This window comes from Drosophila mauritiana, chromosome 2L (assembly GCF_004382145.1).
Source record: "Drosophila mauritiana strain mau12 chromosome 2L, ASM438214v1, whole genome shotgun sequence".
Lineage (NCBI taxonomy): Eukaryota > Metazoa > Arthropoda > Insecta > Diptera > Drosophilidae > Drosophila > Drosophila mauritiana.
Window position 1 is genome coordinate 20,297,372 of NC_046667.1, and position 19,298 is coordinate 20,316,669.

The 19,298-nt window shown below is 40.3% G+C and overlaps 4 protein-coding genes across 7 annotated transcripts; 1 reads left to right on the plus strand and 3 right to left on the minus strand.

Moving 5' to 3' along the window:
* Positions 1 to 251: 251 nt before the first annotated feature.
* On the minus strand, positions 252 to 1,045 carry LOC117143200. The gene is made up of 3 exons (XM_033307747.1): positions 806 to 1,045; positions 568 to 744; positions 252 to 514 (listed from the first exon to the last, which is right to left on the minus strand). Exons 1-3 carry the CDS (start codon positions 1,043 to 1,045, stop codon positions 338 to 340), a joined length of 594 nt encoding a protein of 197 aa, XP_033163638.1. The 3' UTR covers positions 252 to 337.
* Positions 1,046 to 1,571: 526 nt separating this feature from the next.
* LOC117143209 lies at positions 1,572 to 2,278 on the minus strand. Its single transcript, XM_033307759.1, has 3 exons — positions 2,039 to 2,278; positions 1,808 to 1,984; positions 1,572 to 1,751 (listed from the first exon to the last, which is right to left on the minus strand). The coding sequence occupies exons 1-3, from the start codon at positions 2,276 to 2,278 to the stop codon at positions 1,572 to 1,574; spliced, it is 597 nt and encodes a 198-aa protein (XP_033163650.1).
* A 7,687-nt stretch (positions 2,279 to 9,965) lies between these two features.
* Positions 9,966 to 10,903, minus strand: LOC117150287. Its single transcript, XM_033317106.1, has 3 exons — positions 10,498 to 10,903; positions 10,262 to 10,438; positions 9,966 to 10,200 (listed from the first exon to the last, which is right to left on the minus strand). The coding sequence occupies exons 1-3, from the start codon at positions 10,852 to 10,854 to the stop codon at positions 10,021 to 10,023; spliced, it is 714 nt and encodes a 237-aa protein (XP_033172997.1). The 5' UTR covers positions 10,855 to 10,903; the 3' UTR covers positions 9,966 to 10,020.
* A 3,684-nt stretch (positions 10,904 to 14,587) lies between these two features.
* On the plus strand, positions 14,588 to 17,910 carry LOC117150106 (glyoxylate reductase/hydroxypyruvate reductase). 4 transcript variants are annotated; one of them, XM_033316941.1, is made up of 5 exons: positions 14,588 to 14,631; positions 15,789 to 16,208; positions 16,827 to 17,164; positions 17,226 to 17,351; positions 17,663 to 17,910. In XM_033316941.1, the coding sequence occupies exons 2-5, from the start codon at positions 15,811 to 15,813 to the stop codon at positions 17,779 to 17,781; spliced, it is 981 nt and encodes a 326-aa protein (XP_033172832.1). In that variant the 5' UTR covers positions 14,588 to 14,631; positions 15,789 to 15,810; the 3' UTR covers positions 17,782 to 17,910. The 4 variants fall into 4 exon arrangements, with proteins under 4 accessions (XP_033172832.1, XP_033172830.1, XP_033172829.1 ...); XM_033316939.1 differs by having other exon boundaries at positions 14,610 to 14,631; positions 15,780 to 16,208; XM_033316938.1 differs by lacking the exon at positions 14,588 to 14,631 and adding an exon at positions 15,426 to 15,633 and having other exon boundaries at positions 15,780 to 16,208.
* The last annotated feature ends 1,388 nt before the right edge of the window (positions 17,911 to 19,298 follow it).

Below are 19,298 nucleotides of genomic sequence, written 5' to 3' on the forward strand. Positions count from 1 at the left end.
AAAGTCGACTTTATAAAAAACTGTAGTTACTTCTCTAAAAGTGCTTATATTGTGATTAACGTGATTAAATCTGCACTTCACAGACTTCATCCGTTATTTTGTTATTTTGTGCCAAAAATGAGCAAAACTACAAAAGATTCTAATGTAGAACATTACAATCTTCTTCTTTAATTCTTTTCTTGTGTCACATGTTATTTGTTACACTTTAGCCACTAAATAGATATATATTAAAACAAAAATGTCGTGCTTTTCTGCCGCATAAGTGTATGATTATTAAATGGTAAAATGATTGGAAAATCATATAACAAATATGTTTAAGGTTTACAAAATTGTGTAACTAGGCAACCCTCTCAAGGTCGCCTCTTATTTCAACACAGAAGGATGATGGTCGTCGCACATCGTGTTCATCGAAAGCCTCCATAGTAATCACAGCCTTGTAGCGCCCCTGTAAGTTTGAGGTATTGACATTTTCTAGGTGCAGGACCATCAAGAACTCATCATACACCAGCACGGTCTGAAAATGAGAGTTCGTCGAATTGAAATAACCACAACATGCTAATTACTCACATCTTTCACTTTCAAGCATTTTTCACGAATCTCCTCACGGTTTCGAATATATTTAAACCAATACTTGAACCAGTATTGATCTTCGTCAAACATCACCTTGCAAAAGTTGGGAGAGTGAAGGTTGAACATAGTGGGTTGCCAACTACCTCGTTCATAGTGCATCACGCTGAACCTGGCCTGAAACGGGATTGAGTCCTAGTGAGTCCTTCAGCTCCTGTTAAGGTCTGTTCACGCTTACGGAAATGCGATCGGAGGGCAGAAAGTTAAGTTTGACGGTCATATTCCCCGATACGTAGATGCCTTCTTCGTCCATATTCATCACCATATTGTCGAGGTTAAATCCATCGCGGGGACCAAGGGAACCGGCTGGGGCTTCTGAACACTTCACGAAGATGCCCTCATCGTCAATCAGAGCGTTGTAGTCCGTTGCCCAAGTGTTGGCCAGGGCGACAACAAGAATCACCAGGGCTCGAAACATTTTGGCCTGGCTAGAGATCGTTGATCCGCCCTTATATAGCGATTGTCGAGCTAATTAGAGCTAATTACGGATTAACATTACACCGTCCATAATCCCAGATGTCATCGCAAATTCAATCTAACTTACATAGGAACAAATTATCGAGAGAAACAAGTTTTTTTTTGTAATTCCTGACGTACTGCGTACAATACTTTAAGTTTTCAATGCGTAATCATCGAATTGGCCACGAAAATTCAAATCATGCGATATATTTTTCTTGAATGTTATCCTCAATCATAAGTAAATAGTTTTGGAACACCATAAATTCGTTAATCATTTTAAAAAGTAATTTGATAAATACGAAAAATTATATAAAAATGTATGTGTTGTGATTTTTGACTTATCATTTTGGTGAAATCTTATAAATCCCAATGCATTCTCTTTGTTTACCATTCCTTTACAAATATAACAGAAAAATGTTTTTTTGAAAGCATTTATTTAATACCATGTGTAATGTAATGTAATATATTAGTGATACAATTCAATTTTATAGTTTAATCTTCTCAAGCTGGCCCCTGACTTCAAAGCAAACAAATGTCGGTTCTCTAACGTTGTTTTTGTCGTACGACTCAAAGTTAAATACCGCCTTAACGCGACCGCGATAAATTGGTCCAATTATGTTTTGAAAAAGCGGCTTCATGATGAATGGCTTATATACAAGGACGGTCTGAAATCGAGAGCGTTCTATAATCGAATTACAGCGACACATTTGACCAAACTTACACCTTTGCTTCCAATGCACTTCTCACTAATCTCTTCGCGGTTGGCAAAGTATTTCAACCAATACTTGTACCAGGAGAGCTCCTTGTCGAACATCACGGCGCAAAAGTCTGGAGCATACGTGTTGAATACAGTCGGTTGCCAGGTTCCGCGGTCAAAATGCATAACCGACATCCTGAGCTGCAAAGTGAGATGCCTTTACTCTGGTCTTTTAATATGATTCTGATAGACTACTGCAATGCGATTGGTGGACGGTACATCCCAGACGGTGGTGCAATTGCCCGACAAATGAAGGCCATCCATGTCCAGCTCAGTCACTATATTCCTCATATCGAAAGCTTCACGGAGGCCAATCGCCCCTGGCAGTTTTTCACTGCACTCCGCGTACAGGTCCGAATCCTCGAACTCCAATGTATAGTCCGTGGCCCACACGCTGCTCACGACCAAAGCGAGGATTGCGGAAAGACTAATCATTTTGCCTGTTCAGCGATCTCTGATCCCTCCTTTTATACCCACTGACAGTATAGGAAGCTCATGGAGCCAATTACGGATTAACATTATTGTCCGTAATCCCAAATGTCATCGCAAATCCTCTTCGCACGTTCCACAGCCTCGTATAACACGAATATCGGATTTGTAACTGAGTTCATGGTACAGTATTTATACCCTGTTCCCCTTAATATTTTATTAGTTGTTCTTAATAAGGTTAATATTAAAGTATTTTTTAAGTTTAAAACAAATAGATACTTTATTCAAAATTATCTATGAAAATAGTTTAATAGTATGAATTTATCTTCAATTTCTAGGCTTGAAAACGTGTATTCATTGTGATATTTATATATATTATAGTTTATTACAGCAGCAGATACAAAGAACGAAGATTAAACTTTAAATTAAAGGAAAAAAATTTATTTACGTATTTTAATGCAAAATATTATTGAACAAGAAACTGAATTCATCGCAGCTTATACATATCCAAAAGTTAAGTATTTCCAGAATGGTTAGTCATTTCGATGTTGGTCCTGAAGGATTGGAAGTAACGTCGGCGCAGGGAATCACCATTGATGTTATCTAATCCTGAGTGCATAGTGAACTCATTAAGCACTAAATTGGTCTAAAATGCAAAACCATTATAAGATTAAATCACCATATACTTTTATGTTACCCACCTCCTTTGACGATCCACTTATTTGGTATATATTCAAAATTCTCATCGTACTGGTCCTTGTGGTAGAAAACGCCACAAAAGTCTCCAGTGACCTGGTTATTGCAATGGGTTCCCAAACTCCGCAATCGTGGTGGATCAATCTGAAAATGGCCCTCGAATGGGAGTCCTATTCATAGTATTCCGAGAGTGGTCAAGTGCAAGTGCTCGGAAAGCTCTATTCGCGGAAATAAAATTCCGTTGTCGAACGCTTCAAAGACCGGGCGAGGCAATCATACATGTCGACTATACTTCCGGATCCTCGACCAGTAAATAGTAATCCGTTTTCCAATCGCTGCGACAATGAACATCGTGAGTGGTAAAATCTTACCTTATATACCATATATAGGTATCGGAGTCGGCGAAAAATTCAGTCATAATTAAGGAATAACATTACATTGTGGGTTATCGCGGATGTCATCAAAATGAGTTTTGTATATTCGGTATTTTCATGGTGTGCGTGTAAACTTAAAATTTAGGTATTCTATAGTCGTGCTCTGTCGACCATGTTGTTAATAACATTTAATTGTTAGGAATCCACCGATATCTGATTTCCTAAATATACTAAAATTATATTCATATTTGTAATCAGTTTAGTTGCTTCCATAGCAACACCAAGTTGCGATATAGTGCTTATTTTCAAAATAGGGGAATATGATTATTCTTGACTAGTTGCAAAGTTATCTATATATGTGTATATTTATTTATTTATTTATGTTACTGGCTTGTACTCGCTCGCCCACTGAGTAACGGGTATCTTATAGTCGAGAAAATCGACTATAGGGTTTCCTCTTGCTGTAAAAGCTATTACCCTCACACATGTTGTTATTTTGTGGGAGTCGAGCCAAATGGCAACCTTATATGTGCTACCGCACTTATTTGGTGACGAACCATTTTAGCCAAACTCAGATCCTGGCAAAATTGAATATTGCCCTATAAAAATACTACAAAATTCCCAAGTAGGATTGTAGCAAGCTACGGTCACACATGATCTGCTTATTTCCGTTCTCTTTTCGTGAAGGCGTCATCGAGTGAAGTTTAACTTTGTGCAAAATTCATGAATAAAAATCCAAGAGCATCGTGTGATTTTGATAAGAGTTACAAATACTGCCAAAAGATAGTTTACTTCAACTGCGCCGCTGCCGGTCCCACATTTGGAGGCAGAAGTCTTAGTGGCTGCGTCGCCAAGGCGGTTTGTATTGTTTTTCGCCCTTAACTTTTGACCACGCGTGAAACTTACTGTGGCTTCATCGATCGCAGAAAGATTTTCAACTGCTTGCATCAGGGGCACCCAGCGCGTGCAGCGCAAAGCTGGGCTTGTGCTCTTCTGCCGACAGATCGCTGGTCAACACTCCCCCCCAGAGTTGGCGTTCTTTTTTTCTACTAATCATCGCCGCAAGCAGATCGCCGTGCATCCATTTTATGCACAAGTGTCAAATTCAGACTGGTGTCTTCTTCATCCGTGCGCATTCTGAATATTTGCGCACAACACGAGCTCCAGGCTGCTGGCCTTGTCGCTGCGTATGCTGCGAACCTGAAGCAGCCGCAACACGAATGATCGTGTCCAGTCTTAAGTATCTTTAGAATAGTTTTTCTTATTTCTGTTAATTTTACCTAAAATATTTACTTATAAATTTCTATGATTCTAATTTAGCTGAACTTGTGGGAGATCTGACAAATATATATATGTGACTTTCCCGATTTATATTAATATCTACAGCAAATCATCAATAGTCATCAGGCCTGCTGACATCGATGGAAAGTGCGTGAGTACAGAACAAAAACAATAAAACCCAAGCATATATATGTAAAAAGTCAGACATTCCTAAATAGTATGCTTTAAAATACCTTGCCTTAATTAATAGTATATATAGATCTCTTAATTTAAAAGAAGATAAAAGTTTAAATATTCATTAATCATACATAATTCTAATGTAAAGTAAGACAAACAAACAAAAGCAGAATGTAAACTTAAATACCAATATTTGCATTCCTATTTTAATTATTTTTCCTTTATTCTATCGTTGATAAGCAAAATTACTCAATAAGAGATTTCCTTAACGTAAATAACGTAATTTTTAGTTTAAGGATTAGGTTTAGGAAAATGTATCGGAACAATATCTTTATCTACAATTATATGGGGTCCAAAATGAATTAATCTGATGTCTTGTTGGGCACCAAAGGGTATGTGAAGCAGTGGTTGTGTTAGGGTGGAGTCCGAATGGATTTCACAGGTAGGGTGGGTATAGAATAAGGCCAATAACATCTGGACCTTATCTTCAATAGGTACACTTTCTTGTCCGCTTCTTACCCGCTTGGTTATCGTTTTTGAATCTACCGTATCTCTGTCTACAATATTGTAGCTGTAACACTCTTGTTCATCTCAACACAAAACCCACGCCCATTTTCCCTGAGCATGCCGGTCAAAATAGTAGACAGAGTGTGTTGGGGTGGACAACGCTCTATGAGTGTGTTCGTTACAGTTATAATTGGCGCCCAACGTGGGGCCGCCCGATGCCTGATTAGGTACTTGTCGTTTGACAACCGAGCTTCCCGTTAATAAACAATCCATCCACTTTTAGTTTCAGTTAGGTATTTCATATTCCGTCCTGGAATTTATGGTCTCTGGAGAGTTCCGGAGCCATACCGGAGGAAATGTTATGCTTTTGTATGTTTTTTTTCTATCAGTTCGGTAATAACCGAACATTATGGTTAAAAAACAACATTCTAATTTGAGTAATTGATTCTTAGGAATTATAGTTCTGATTTAAAGTCGGTTCTATACCAGGATTTCACTATTCAAAAATTACTTCCTTATCATTTAGGATCGAGATTTTTCTAGCTGGATAGATTCGGCTAGTTACTCTTCTAAGTGGTAAGAATTCATAAATAAATAAATGACCTTTATTTTACAACTCTGTATGCACACTCCGTTAGCTTTTCGTACCTATTGAATTATACAACCTACTGCTTTGCTACTCAGGGTAAGACCCGCAGGTATTATTTTTGGTCGCTTAACTTTTATCTTTTTGTCGCTTAGCGTTGATCGTTGGATCTTAGCGCTTACTCATTATCCTTTTTCGCTTATCTTTGATCGTTGGATCTTACCGTTTTTGCCTACTATTGATCGTGTGATCTTATCGCTTATTTTTCTTATTCTAACGAGAGGAATTGTTAGACTTTATATATTCTTCTAGAAGCTTCGAAAATGATGATGAGAAGTAATGAAAATTTAGTTGACGTAGATACTGATGCGTCGGTGACATGCACCATCTGCAACGGGCCAGTACGTAATCTGGATTTGGTTGAAACCCGTTGTAAACATTCTTTTCACAAACATTGCCTTGACAATTACCTTCAGAACCATGACAAATGCCCCATATGTGGCCAGCCATGTTCTCAATCCGAGTTAGGATCTCATTTGCCTTTGTCAACTAAATCTCAAGGTAACAAGATGATGACCCGTTCAGGTTCTCGGAATACAGCCAAGCAGAATGAGAAGTCTGATTCAAATTCCCAACAGGAAATTTGTAGCGGGGATAGTCCAGATTCCAGAGTTGTGACAGAAGACCGTGTTCAGCAAATAGTCCAAAGTTCAATGCAGGCCTTTCAAGCAAGCATGCTACAATCAGTGACAGAACAAATCACTATGGCGTTCACTCAATTGAATAAATCCACATTTGTAAATAATGGACAGAGTGAGCTGCAGCAAGACGTACAAAATAATTTCGGTCGAGACGTTCCCGAAATAAACTCAGAGAGAAATAACAATTCACATGTTAGGACTTCACCAGACTTTCGTAGCGATCGAAGTGATCTTTCTTTGGATAGACCTGATAGGATTTCCAATATTATATCAAATTGGCGTATTAAATTCAGCGGTTCAGCCAACGACATTGCCATTGAGGATTTTATTTACCGCGTAAATTGTCTCACTTCGCAAAGCCTGAACGGAAACTTCGAACTTCTTTCCCATTTCGCTAATTTACTGTTTGCAGGACCGGCCTTAGCATTTTATTGGCGTGTTCACAGATCGGTGGATAACATGAATTGGAACGTGTTATGCAGGCGTTTAAAGGAAAGGTATCAAGATCAGAGATCTGATCGTGAAATTAAAATTGCTATGCGTCGCCGCAAACAGGGTAGCACAGAAAATTTTGATGATTTTTTGGATGCAATGCTTTCCATTGCAGATTCCCTTCGTGAACCAATGCAGGACAGTGAGATTACTGTAGAAGTTCGTCATAATCTCAAACCGGAGATCGAGCACGAATTACTGCACATAGACACCCCAAACTTAGCAACATTGCGTAAGGAATGTCATCGTCACGAAGACTTCTTTCGAAGCACCCGGACAAAGCCAATCCAACGTCCGAACACAAGCAAGCGTTTTGTTAACGCAATTCTGCAGGAAGATGATTCCGAAGATCTGTCTGAGGAAGAACAGGATGTTGAGGACGAGATTTGTGTCGTTAGGACTCCTGAGAAAATTAAGTGCTGGAACTGCGATGAATCAGGTCACGGTTACCAGAATTGCCTTAAGACACGCCGTATTTTTTGTTATGGTTGCGGAACACCGGAGGTGTATAAGCCCAACTGCGCAAAATGTAAATCGGCATCGGAATACTCTCAGCAGGGAATTCGTTATGCGAACAAAACGAATGTCCGCCGTTAGCCTCGAAAATACAAACAGAACCAAATTCTGTGGCAAATGATGTTCATTCCATTCTGCCTTCAACTCAACCTGACGTAACATTAACCCAAACTTGTAAACTTCCAAACTTTGCTATTGCTGGAGTATGCAATCGTATCGATTCACCAATCTGTTGGTATATCGCCTTATCAGGTTGTTTTCGGTAAACACATGATATCCCACGGTAATGACTACAAACTGTTGCGCAAACTTAATTTACTCGCAGAAGGTGACGTAAAATTATCAAGGACTGACGAATTTCAAAGAATTCGCTCCAACATTGCCAAACATTTGAATAAGGCTTATGAGACAAACCAAAAGTCTTACAATCTCAGAGCACGACCCAGATCTTTTGAGGTTGGTCAAGAAGTTGTTAAAAGAAATTTCGTGCTAAGTAATGCAGCGAATAATTTTAACGCGAAACTCGCTCCTGTCGGTGTTAAGGCCCGAGTCAAAGAAAGGATTGGTCAATCAATATATCTCTTAGAGGACATGAACGGCAAGGAAATTGGTAGATTTCATGCCAAGGACATTTGGTAATTGCTTTTGACTCCTTTTTCAGTTTTTATTGTTAGTCACAGGGACTAAAAATCAAATCTGTGGTTGTGGGAGTCGAGCCAAATGGCAACCTTATATGTGCTACCGCACTTATTTGGTGACGAACCATTTTAGCCAAACTCAGATCCTGGCAAAATTGAATATTGCCCTATAAAAATACTACAAAATTCCCAAGTAGGATTGTAGCAAGCTACGGTCACACATGATCTGCTTATTTCCGTTCTCTTTTCGTGAAGGCGTCATCGAGTGAAGTTTAACTTTGTGCAAAATTCATGAATAAAAATCCAAGAGCATCGTGTGATTTTGATAAGAGTTACAAATACTGCCAAAAGATAGTTTACTTCAACTGCGCCGCTGCCGGTCCCACATTTGGAGGCAGAAGTCTTAGTGGCTGCGTCGCCAAGGCGGTTTGTATTGTTTTTCGCCCTTAACTTTTGACCACGCGTGAAACTTACTGTGGCTTCATCGATCGCAGAAAGATTTTCAACTGCTTGCATCAGGGGCACCCAGCGCGTGCAGCGCAAAGCTGGGCTTGTGCTCTTCTGCCGACAGATCGCTGGTCAACACTCCCCCCCAGAGTTGGCGTTCTTTTTTTCTACTAATCATCGCCGCAAGCAGATCGCCGTGCATCCATTTTATGCACAAGTGTCAAATTCAGACTGGTGTCTTCTTCATCCGTGCGCATTCTGAATATTTGCGCACAACACGAGCTCCAGGCTGCTGGCCTTGTCGCTGCGTATGCTGCGAACCTGAAGCAGCCGCAACACGAATGATCGTGTCCAGTCTTAAGTATCTTTAGAATAGTTTTTCTTATTTCTGTTAATTTTACCTAAAATATTTACTTATAAATTTCTATGATTCTAATTTAGCTGAACTTGTGGGAGATCTGACAAATATATATATGTGACTTTCCCGATTTATATTAATATCTACAGCAAATCATCAATAGTCATCAGGCCTGCTGACATCGATGGAAAGTGCGTGAGTACAGAACAAAAACAATAAAACCCAAGCATATATATGTAAAAAGTCAGACATTCCTAAATAGTATGCTTTAAAATACCTTGCCTTAATTAATAGTATATATAGATCTCTTAATTTAAAAGAAGATAAAAGTTTAAATATTCATTAATCATACATAATTCTAATGTAAAGTAAGACAAACAAACAAAAGCAGAATGTAAACTTAAATACCAATATTTGCATTCCTATTTTAATTATTTTTCCTTTATTCTATCGTTGATAAGCAAAATTACTCAATAAGAGATTTCCTTAACGTAAATAACGTAATTTTTAGTTTAAGGATTAGGTTTAGGAAAATGTATCGGAACAATATCTTTATCTACAATTATATGGGGTCCAAAATGAATTAATCTGATGTCTTGTTGGGCACCAAAGGGTATGTGAAGCAGTGGTTGTGTTAGGGTGGAGTCCGAATGGATTTCACAGGTAGGGTGGGTATAGAATAAGGCCAATAACATCTGGACCTTATCTTCAATAGGTACACTTTCTTGTCCGCTTCTTACCCGCTTGGTTATCGTTTTTGAATCTACCGTATCTCTGTCTACAATATTGTAGCTGTAACACTCTTGTTCATCTCAACACAAAACCCACGCCCATTTTCCCTGAGCATGCCGGTCAAAATAGTAGACAGAGTGTGTTGGGGTGGACAACGCTCTATGAGTGTGTTCGTTACAATTTGTGTGTTGAAAGCAACATGTTTTATTTTTATTTCCAATTATGACAATTAAGACCAAACTATCAATTCTTTATTTTTTCAGCGTCGCCCGTGATCTCGAAGCACACGGATGAAGGCTGCCGTTCGTCCTGTTCGTTGAATGCTTCGAACAGGAAAACCACTTTGTAGCGTCCTTTGAGGGTGGGTCCCATAACGTTATTTAGTCGGGGAACCACAACGAAGGGATTGTACACCAACACGGTCTGAAAAGAGTACTCCATTTTGAAACGATTGTTATATCGGAAACGTGATTGCTGTACTTACACCCTGTGTAGCGAGACACTTCTCTTGGATCTCATCGCGGTTTTCAAAATTTTTGAACCAGTGTTTGTACCAAAACAGATTCGGATTAAACATCGCGTCGCAGAAGTCCGGCGTTAGAGAGTTAAATACGGTCGGCTCCCAGTTGCCGCGGTTAAAGTGGAGCACACTCATCTTAGCCTAAAAAACCAAACAGTTATTCCTTCAAAGCAGAAAGGGCTAGGACCGAATAAACGTACAGAAATTCGATAGTTGCGCGGCAAACTCCATCTAGTTGTAATATTTCCGGACACATGAATCCCCTCTTCATCCAATTCAACCGGCATTTCGCTTACGTCAAAGGCTTCATTGAGACTAACAGATCCAGGAGGACCATCCGTGCACGGCGTGTAGATGTCTGAATCCTCGACCAGTAGTATATAGTCTGTGGCCAAAATGTCAGTCGACGCCAAGATGAGAATCAGCAGAGTAGCAAACATTGTTGTGTGCCAAGCAGTTATTGTTCCGACCTTATATAGCATTTGGTAAAAGTTATAGACCCAATAGCGACTAACATTACATTGTATTTTATCAGGAATGCAATCAAATCTACTCATTGCACGCTTTTAACCGACAAACTATGCAGTGCTCTACATCACATTTTTAAATACCAGAAATACCTAGCATCAAAACTATCGTGTGTAGCGTACATCAAAATTGTGGACAATACTTTCTTCGGTGAAATAAGAATAATCAAGATCATCAAGATTTTGTGTCAAATCATAGTAAAATATAAACATTGAAACAAGATATTTTCTTGACTTTCATTAAGTCAAAGGGAAACTTAATTCCTTGTTGGAAATAAAAAGGTGTCAGACGCAAAAAGAGGTTTTATTTTGTATTTCAAAGGAAACCGTTTGTTTCAGCATAAGAAACATACATATGCCGCAAGCATGACCCATTTAAGACACCCCCTCCCCCCCCCCTCGTGCAGTGACCCTGGACGTGTTCCCAATTCTTAACCGCAAGTGCAGCGAAAACAAAACACTTGCATTCCCATAATTATCATGTGCGGTAAGCAACGGTGACTGGTGCAACACAAAAACCAAGCAGCAGAGACATGTAAATTACGACCCGTGCCTGACGTCAGTCAATGTTAACATCATTACAAAGCCAACATAGCTGCAGTAGCTACCTAAGTACGATTGTACATACATATACATACTTCACTGAGCAACTGAAGTCTGGGAAATGACTACAGTGGTACTTTACTAGTCTGCTAGTCACTTTTTAGTTTAGTGCTTACTCTTTTGTTTTGTAATAAAGCATTATTAACAAAATATACCTACAGATAAGTTTATTAAAATATAAATTTTTCTGGTTTAACCACACAGAGGACGCACTGTACTTGCACATATGCAATTGTTCATCAACTCCCACGCTCGCCAACTCTACTTCTCTCTCTCTCTCTTCTGGAGCTCGTGGTGGAGCTCACTCCCGCTCCCGCTCTCGCTCTCGTTGTATTCATAGAGCTGTAACGTGTGTAGGCACCGCCATCGACTTGGGGCCCACCACCACACGCGCAGACAAACAGACACAGCTCGCTCTCGCTTTTTGTCTTCCGTCGGGTTATCTAGCTGCTGGTGACTCTGGGCGCCTGTTCCGTTATATCGCGTAGAGGGACCTGCCTCAATGTTGCGCGTCAATTTTAGGGAGCCTACACTATAAAAATCGGTGACGGTTGGCCACTTTTTTTGTGGCCCGGCACGTCCCACTTTCTTTTCATCTTCGCCTCCTTGGCCGGACGCTGGGTGGAGTTGGGCGCTCCGAAGGCGCCTGCGCGGAGTGCGCGACGCCTCGCTTTGCAGCTTTGTCGCTCGGCCGCCATTTGCGATTCCCGCTGCTGCTGTCGCCAAATATGAAGCAAGCAGAATGCGGCGCAAGCAGTACGGAGATGTTTGTGGATGCTGCTTAGGTGTCTGCAACTTGCCCTTGACATTTGACTTTAACCCGCTGAGTGCTGTGCGAAGGCAATCCCAATCTTACCTTGTGAATGCAATCAGCAATGTTCTAAGTTCTATGTTAACATGTTTGATAATTATATCTTTAGAAATGTGAAAAGTACTACAATTTTTATTTTTGGTGACACATTTACTTTAATTGCATTAAGCATTATCGGGAATAGTGCTTAGAAGTGCCTAAAAGTATGCCCACTTTGTTCTTAGTTGAGAACTGAACTTAATAAATGTTTTCACATTCTTAGACCGTTTCCGATGATATCGAATTAATTTATTAATTATTATTAATTTATTAGCCTAAAACGAGGACTTAGTGATAAGCTTCTAATATCCCAACTCATAAATATTTACATAGATTGTATTTTCATATGTTCAGTGCAGAGATCGAGGAATGCGCTTCTCTAATTCCATTTTTGCCGTTATATCCCGTCTTTCATTGTCCGCCTCCTCTATCTCTATCTCTCCGCATTTTCTCTTCTCTGTCCGCCGCACACACTCTCGTAGGCGTCTGTCTGCTGTCATCAGTTGCTGATTACTTGTTCACCAAACCGCAGTTTAGCGCTGGCAATGCCGGCGGCAGCAGACGTAACGACGACGACGGTCGCGTCTGATAGACAGCTGTCTCCAATTGGAATGTTGTCTCCGGTTACGTCAGTCAAAATGACGCATCGTGTTTTGGTAACAGGAAAGCATGAAAGCGAGAAGAGTACCAAAGTGCGGCACTCTGCGGCACAATGGCCGCGAAACAAAAGAACAAGGCACGAAGAAAATGTGTAAACCGATGTGGGGGACGAAGAAAAAGTAAGCACAGACGCAGCGCAGCGTCACGACAACAAAAAAATCCACCCTCGCACAAAGCGCTAATATTTTGTTGGTTTTTCGTTTCGCTTTCAATTAGGCAGAGTGCAGTGTCTGGGCCAAGTCTCAAAGGTAAGAGGAAGTGCACAACTTTCAGTGAAGCCAATCTAGGTAAACAAAAAGCCAAACTGTCCGTTTTGATATTTCTCTAGAGTCGTATTATGGTTAAAACTATGTTAAAATAGTTCTATACTTAAATTGCAACTTAGTAAAAGTTAGATCAGTCATTTTTCGTATAGAAACAGTGCTATAAACAGACGTCTAATTGAATATTCTACAAAATATCAATAAGATCATTGTTATTAACATTTTAAATATCTTATAAATATATTATCATGTATTAAGTAGTAAAAAATTTGATTACCCATTTAACGTATACGTAAAGTTAACATAATATGAGTTTGGTTTAAATTGATGTGCCTTTTGTCTTGAAGTTCTAGCTAGTTGATAGCCAATTCGCGCATCACTGCGAGCGACGCTAACGCCAACGCGAACGGTTCTTGCCGCCGCTTTCACACAGACGAAAAAGCGTAGTGTGCGTTGGCCAACGCTGTGCGCCTGCTGTTCTGCGGACAAAATTTGAGCAGATCCGCTCACAAAAAAACGTACTGAACTGCGAAATAGTGCTGGTCGTGTAGGTTCCACGTTCCAACCGCCTGCAGTGCTTTGGCTCCATGGCACCACGGGCTAAATGGCCAAATGGCTCCACTGCTCCAGTGGCTCCAACTGCGGTGGTGCCCATTCCAGTTGGAAATTGCATGCGAGCACATGGGAAAAGTCCCCAACTGGTATTTCGAGCAGGCGCACAGCTTTCCCAACTGCTCACTCTCCCAAAGAGTTCCGCTTCTGTCTCGTTCGCACCGATAAGGAGCCTTCCGAGATAAGCAGCTGGAAAGGGACGGACTGATGAGTGGCGGCAAAGCGCAGTGTGCAACGACAGAAAGGGATGCCCAATGAGGGTCTAATCGGAGGGGGAATCGCCGATCGCTGATATAGTATGGAATCCGGTTGATATAACCCCAATATTATGTCAAAGAGCGAACTACATTTTTAACTGAGATTTATGGGAGTTTCCGGACTTAAGGGGTGTATTTTTACGATAATAAAAGTTTGTTAGATTGCATATTGTTTTAAATATTTATGTAATTTGATTTTAACGAATTTATACAATTGCCTTCCTCAAAATATCTGTTCATCATTCCATAAAATGTAAACCAAATTATTATGTTGGCAAATTATTCCCAAAAAAAACGAATAGCAACAAGGCATCTCCTATTAATTTTTTTTTTTTGGGAATTGATAATTCATTTGCGATACGATTTGAGTTCTATGATATACAGAGGTGGTCAAAAGTATTTACACAACGAGCTTTTTTTTCAATTGTCAACTAATTGAAAAAAAAGCTCGTTGTGTAAATACTTTTGACCACCTCTGTATAAGGCTTAAGCTTTGGGGCCAATACTTCAGTCGTGCGGCAAACGCAAAGCTGAAAAGTATTCTAGTTCTATAGATCTCACGGTAAGAGAAAGTTTGAAGTCTAAAAAAGAGAACATAAAATTGCGATCGGATTGCGAGCTTTTATAGCATAGGCAATGGAAAAAAGTTTTAGTTAAATTTTCACGTCGGGTGCGTTTGGAGGCAGAGTGTAGCATAGTGTAAAGAACAAATTAATAATATTACAATATAGTAGTTCTCTTCTGACATTTAGTGACGTAAACAGTTTGAGAGTTTAAGAGAGTTTTTAAGAGTGACGGTTTGTTCTTTGGTGACATTGAACAGATAGTGTAATTAATATCAAAATATTACTGTGGTTTTTTTCCATTCCCTTCCACAAACAATGCTAAAAAACCATCAAATTGTCAAAAGTGTTGAGTGGAATGAGTCGTGGAAAAATGATTAGATGCGAATATATGTTTTTGTTCGGGGGATTTCACCATAATTCTCGTGCTTCTGTGAGGAGAAGCGACCGAATAATCGCGAAATTTAAGTACTCTTAAACATGGGAGTTAGTTATATTTTAGCTACTCGAAATTATTGACCGCTGTACATAATCGTATTTCCACTGAAATAATTGTCTTTTTTTTTTAGCCAAAATAATTGGTTTTTAGTCTTCGATAAATTCATCTTTGTTTCGTAATTTTTTCATTACGCTCCACATATTAAGTGAAATGAAACTTAATTTTAGAATGTTTATTTTTGCCAATTGTTATTGTTATTAGGCCAAAAATAATCTTGTACCGTTCAGGATTATTGAATCCACCTCGATAAAAAACTCCAATATTATACCTTAGGTCTCAAACCAGCAAACCAGTTGTGCGTCTTATACATACACCGTAGAAGAGACTCAGATTCACATCAGCTGTTCGGCGGCTTGATCTCCTACAGACATACGTACATATATAGGGAGAGAGTTAGAGCGCGGATTATAATGCTAAACAGGTTCATTGGCTTATCGGCTGCGATCGTGGGTCGGAGCAGTCGGATCAGCGGCTTTCCGTTCTCGCCGCTCCTTAAAGCTGGGTGCGTATGCCGCTTGAGAGTTCAGTCGCTCGCGAAACTCGACTTCGATCGCAACACTTCGAGATGAGATCGATTACCACCCACTCCCTGCTGCCACTTATTGTGGCCTTGCTGATCGCCGATAGTAATGCCTCCCTCCCACGCAGGGGCAGCAGAAATCAGAGCCAGAACCGCACCATGTCCGCTGGCAAGGCTTTCAAGGTCCTGGTGACACACCCCGAGGTTCCCCAGGAGGGCATTGATCTGCTGAAGGAGAACTGCGAGATCATCCAGGTGCAGAGTGTTCCCATCAACAGGGCGGAGCTGCTGGAGAAAATCCGTGGCGTGGATGGCGTTCTCTGGGGTGGACACGAGCCCCTCAATGCCGAGGCCCTCGATGCTGCCGGTCCCCAGCTGAAATCCATCTCCACCATGTCGGCGGGCATAGACTACGTCGATGTGCCGGAGGTCAAGAGGCGCAAGATACCGCTGGGACACACGCCCACCGTCCTCAACACCGCCGTTGCCGATTTGGCAGTGGGTCTCCTGATCGCCGCCAGTCGCCGTTTCCACGAGGGTCGCAAGACCATCGACAAGTGAGTACCAGTAGTTGGTTAGGAGTGTTTTTGATGATCCCATATAGCTACAGAATTAATTTGAACAATGACAAAAATAGAGTAATCCGAACTTATAATCGTCATAGTGTTTGTTGTAAGCCAATAATTATGGTTCTACATTAAAAAAAAAACAGGTTTTTAAGCTAAATTAGGGACATTTTATTTTCAACTTAGTGTGGCCGTGTAATATATATGTATGAATTCTCGATTAGAATTGCAAGCGGTTCTTAACAAGTCCGTCTATCCGCTTGTCTGTCGCTTACATATTTGCTGTATAGCGCTCACAAACGTCCAAAGAAGCATTATAAACAAAAGCATTATAAACACACCCGTTTTGGCCCCCTCACAAGCATATCGTAAAATTCTAAAATATTGCCTTTGGATTTGTCCATAAACAAAAGTTACGAGCAATTAATATAACCGCCGCTAGGTGGCGGTGCAATCTCAAAAAAGTAACTTTTCTATTTCCATCTTAGCTAAGTAACAGGCATTTATCAGTTTTTCGAGTATCTACAAGTATATTATATGTTTGGGAAATATTTAGTTGAATTCATATACCTATCAATTTCTAAATTTGTATCTGTTGCGTTATAATAGTGACAAGTGGGAAAACTACCATCTTAACTGGCTGTTGGGCCAGGATATCCGTGATTCCACCGTGGGATTCTATGGCTTCGGAGGCATTGGACAGGCTATTGCCAAGCGTTTGTCTGGTTTCGACATTGACAAGGTGCTGTACACCACCCGTCGTCGTGTTCACAAGGAGATCGAGGAGGAGTTCAATGCCAAGAAAGTGGACTTCGATACCCTTCTGGCAGAGAGTGACTTTGTTGTGATCGCTTCTCCTTTGACGAAGGACACACAGGGCGTCTTTAATGCCACCGCCTTCAATAAAATGAAGCAGACTGCCGTGCTGGTTAACATTGCCAGAGGCAGTAAGTTCCCAGTATTAATTGGGATTCTTGACGGAATTTAACTATTTCTTTTATCCCTCAGAAATCGTCAACCAGGATGACCTCTATGAGGCTTTGAAGTCCAACCGAATCTTTTCCGCCGGACTCGACGTCACGGATCCGGAACCATTGTCGCCCAAGGACAAGCTGCTGACGCTTGACAATGTTGGTGAGTGGGCAAATGAAAAAAATTTTGTAGTTTATTGATATCAGTCCTCTGGCCCACATCTAGCAAATACTCGTATTTCTGGCCCCTTATCAATATAAAGATTTTGTCTTATCACTTTAGTGGTTGACAATGTCTAAAAGTATTTTGAAAAGATTTCATTGAGGTTTCTTGAAGGTTACCAATAAATGGGGTAACGTTTTATTGTTTCTATGTTTTATCTAATTTCTGCGTCCTTTTTGACCTTTATAATTCCCTTCTTTTGTTGATTTATTAATCGTATCTTGAACTAACCACTTGATGTGTTCTTTCAGTCGTCCTGCCCCATATTGGATCCGCCACGAAGCGCACCCGTGCCGACATGTCCACCATTGCTGCCCATAATGTGCTCCGCGGTTTGGCTGGGGAGCCCATGCTGTCGCCCGCCTACTAGTTAATTCGAATGGGAAATATGGCTTTCTAGCACTAACCTGTTTGGGATGCCAGCCAAACAAAGTGCGAAAGGCCGCCGATGACCTTGGCATGCCAGTAGATGTGAAAATAAAAAACAATTAAAAAACAAGTGTTTGCTGGTGCAAAGTTATTAAATTATGTGGGAATCTAATCTTATGTATCGCTCAACTGATTAATATGGAATAGGTAAAGTAATAGAATAATCGGAGCTAGAGACTGAGAAACATAATTTAAATAGTAAAAAAAAGTATCAGGTTTATCCTGCTCCCATTGATTATAGCTTTGCTGATCGCCTAGAGTAATTGAAGGCCCCTGTCCACGCACCATGTCCGTTGGCTTTCAAGGTGCTGGGGACGAACCCCAAGGTTCACCAGGTGGGCAATTATCTGCTGAAGGAGAACTGCGATCTTATCTAGTTGCAGAATGTTCCCAGCAACAGAGCAGAGCTGCGACTGAGGCGGACATGCTGCTCCCAGCTGACTACGTCGATGTGCCGGAGGTCAAGAGATGCAAAGTCCGCTGTCAACACCGCCGGGGTCAATTTGGCAGTGGGTTCGAGTCGTCGTTTCCTTGAGGGATCCAAGATGATGTACAGCATGCTGTACAGTATGTGGTAGTGTATTTTATCGAACAAGAACATCTTTTGACGGTTTAAATAACAAGTGACACATCCAACATAGAAAAGATCGAATATAAACTTTTGTGAAGAATGACTTTTCACTTATCAATTTTACTCATTCGTCACGATTAATCAGTATACCTGTTACTCGAAAAGTAAATGGTATACTAGATTCTTTGAAAAGTAAGTAACAGGTAAAAGTTTTCATCACAAAGTATATGTCTGTCCGTTTGAACAACTCGATCTCAGGAACAATTAAGTTGACATAAAGCATTGTTTAATTTTTCAAAATTATGAGCGTAACTGTTGTGGGCGTGACAACGATTTGAAACAATCTTTTGCAGCGTAGACGTCATTATAATCTGTATGCCTAATCTAAAGATTATAGCTTTTATAGTTCCTGTAGACTATTGATATCAGTCCTAGTGGCTTTTAAGGCCCCCACCTAACAAATATACTTACTTCTGGCCCCTTATCAATACTAAGATTTTTGTCTTATCTCTTTAGTGGTTGACAGTGTCTAAAAGTATTTTGGAAAGATTTCATTAAGGTTTCTTGAAGGTTACAAATGAATAGGGTAACGTTTTTGCAGTTTACTTTTATCATGTTTCTGCGTCCTTGTCGACCTTTAATGTCGCCCTTTTTATTTGATTTATTTAAAGATTGTTATCTTCGTTGAGGTAGTTGTATCTCGCACTAACCACTCCATGTTTTTGCATAACTTTCAATTGTCCTGCCCCATATTGGGGCACCATTACTGCCTATAATGTGATTTGTGGTTTGGCTGGGGATCCCATGTACATAGTTGCCCGCCTACTATTACATTTAAATGGGAACTATGACTTTCTAGCGCTCACCAAGTTAGCCGTTGTAGACCT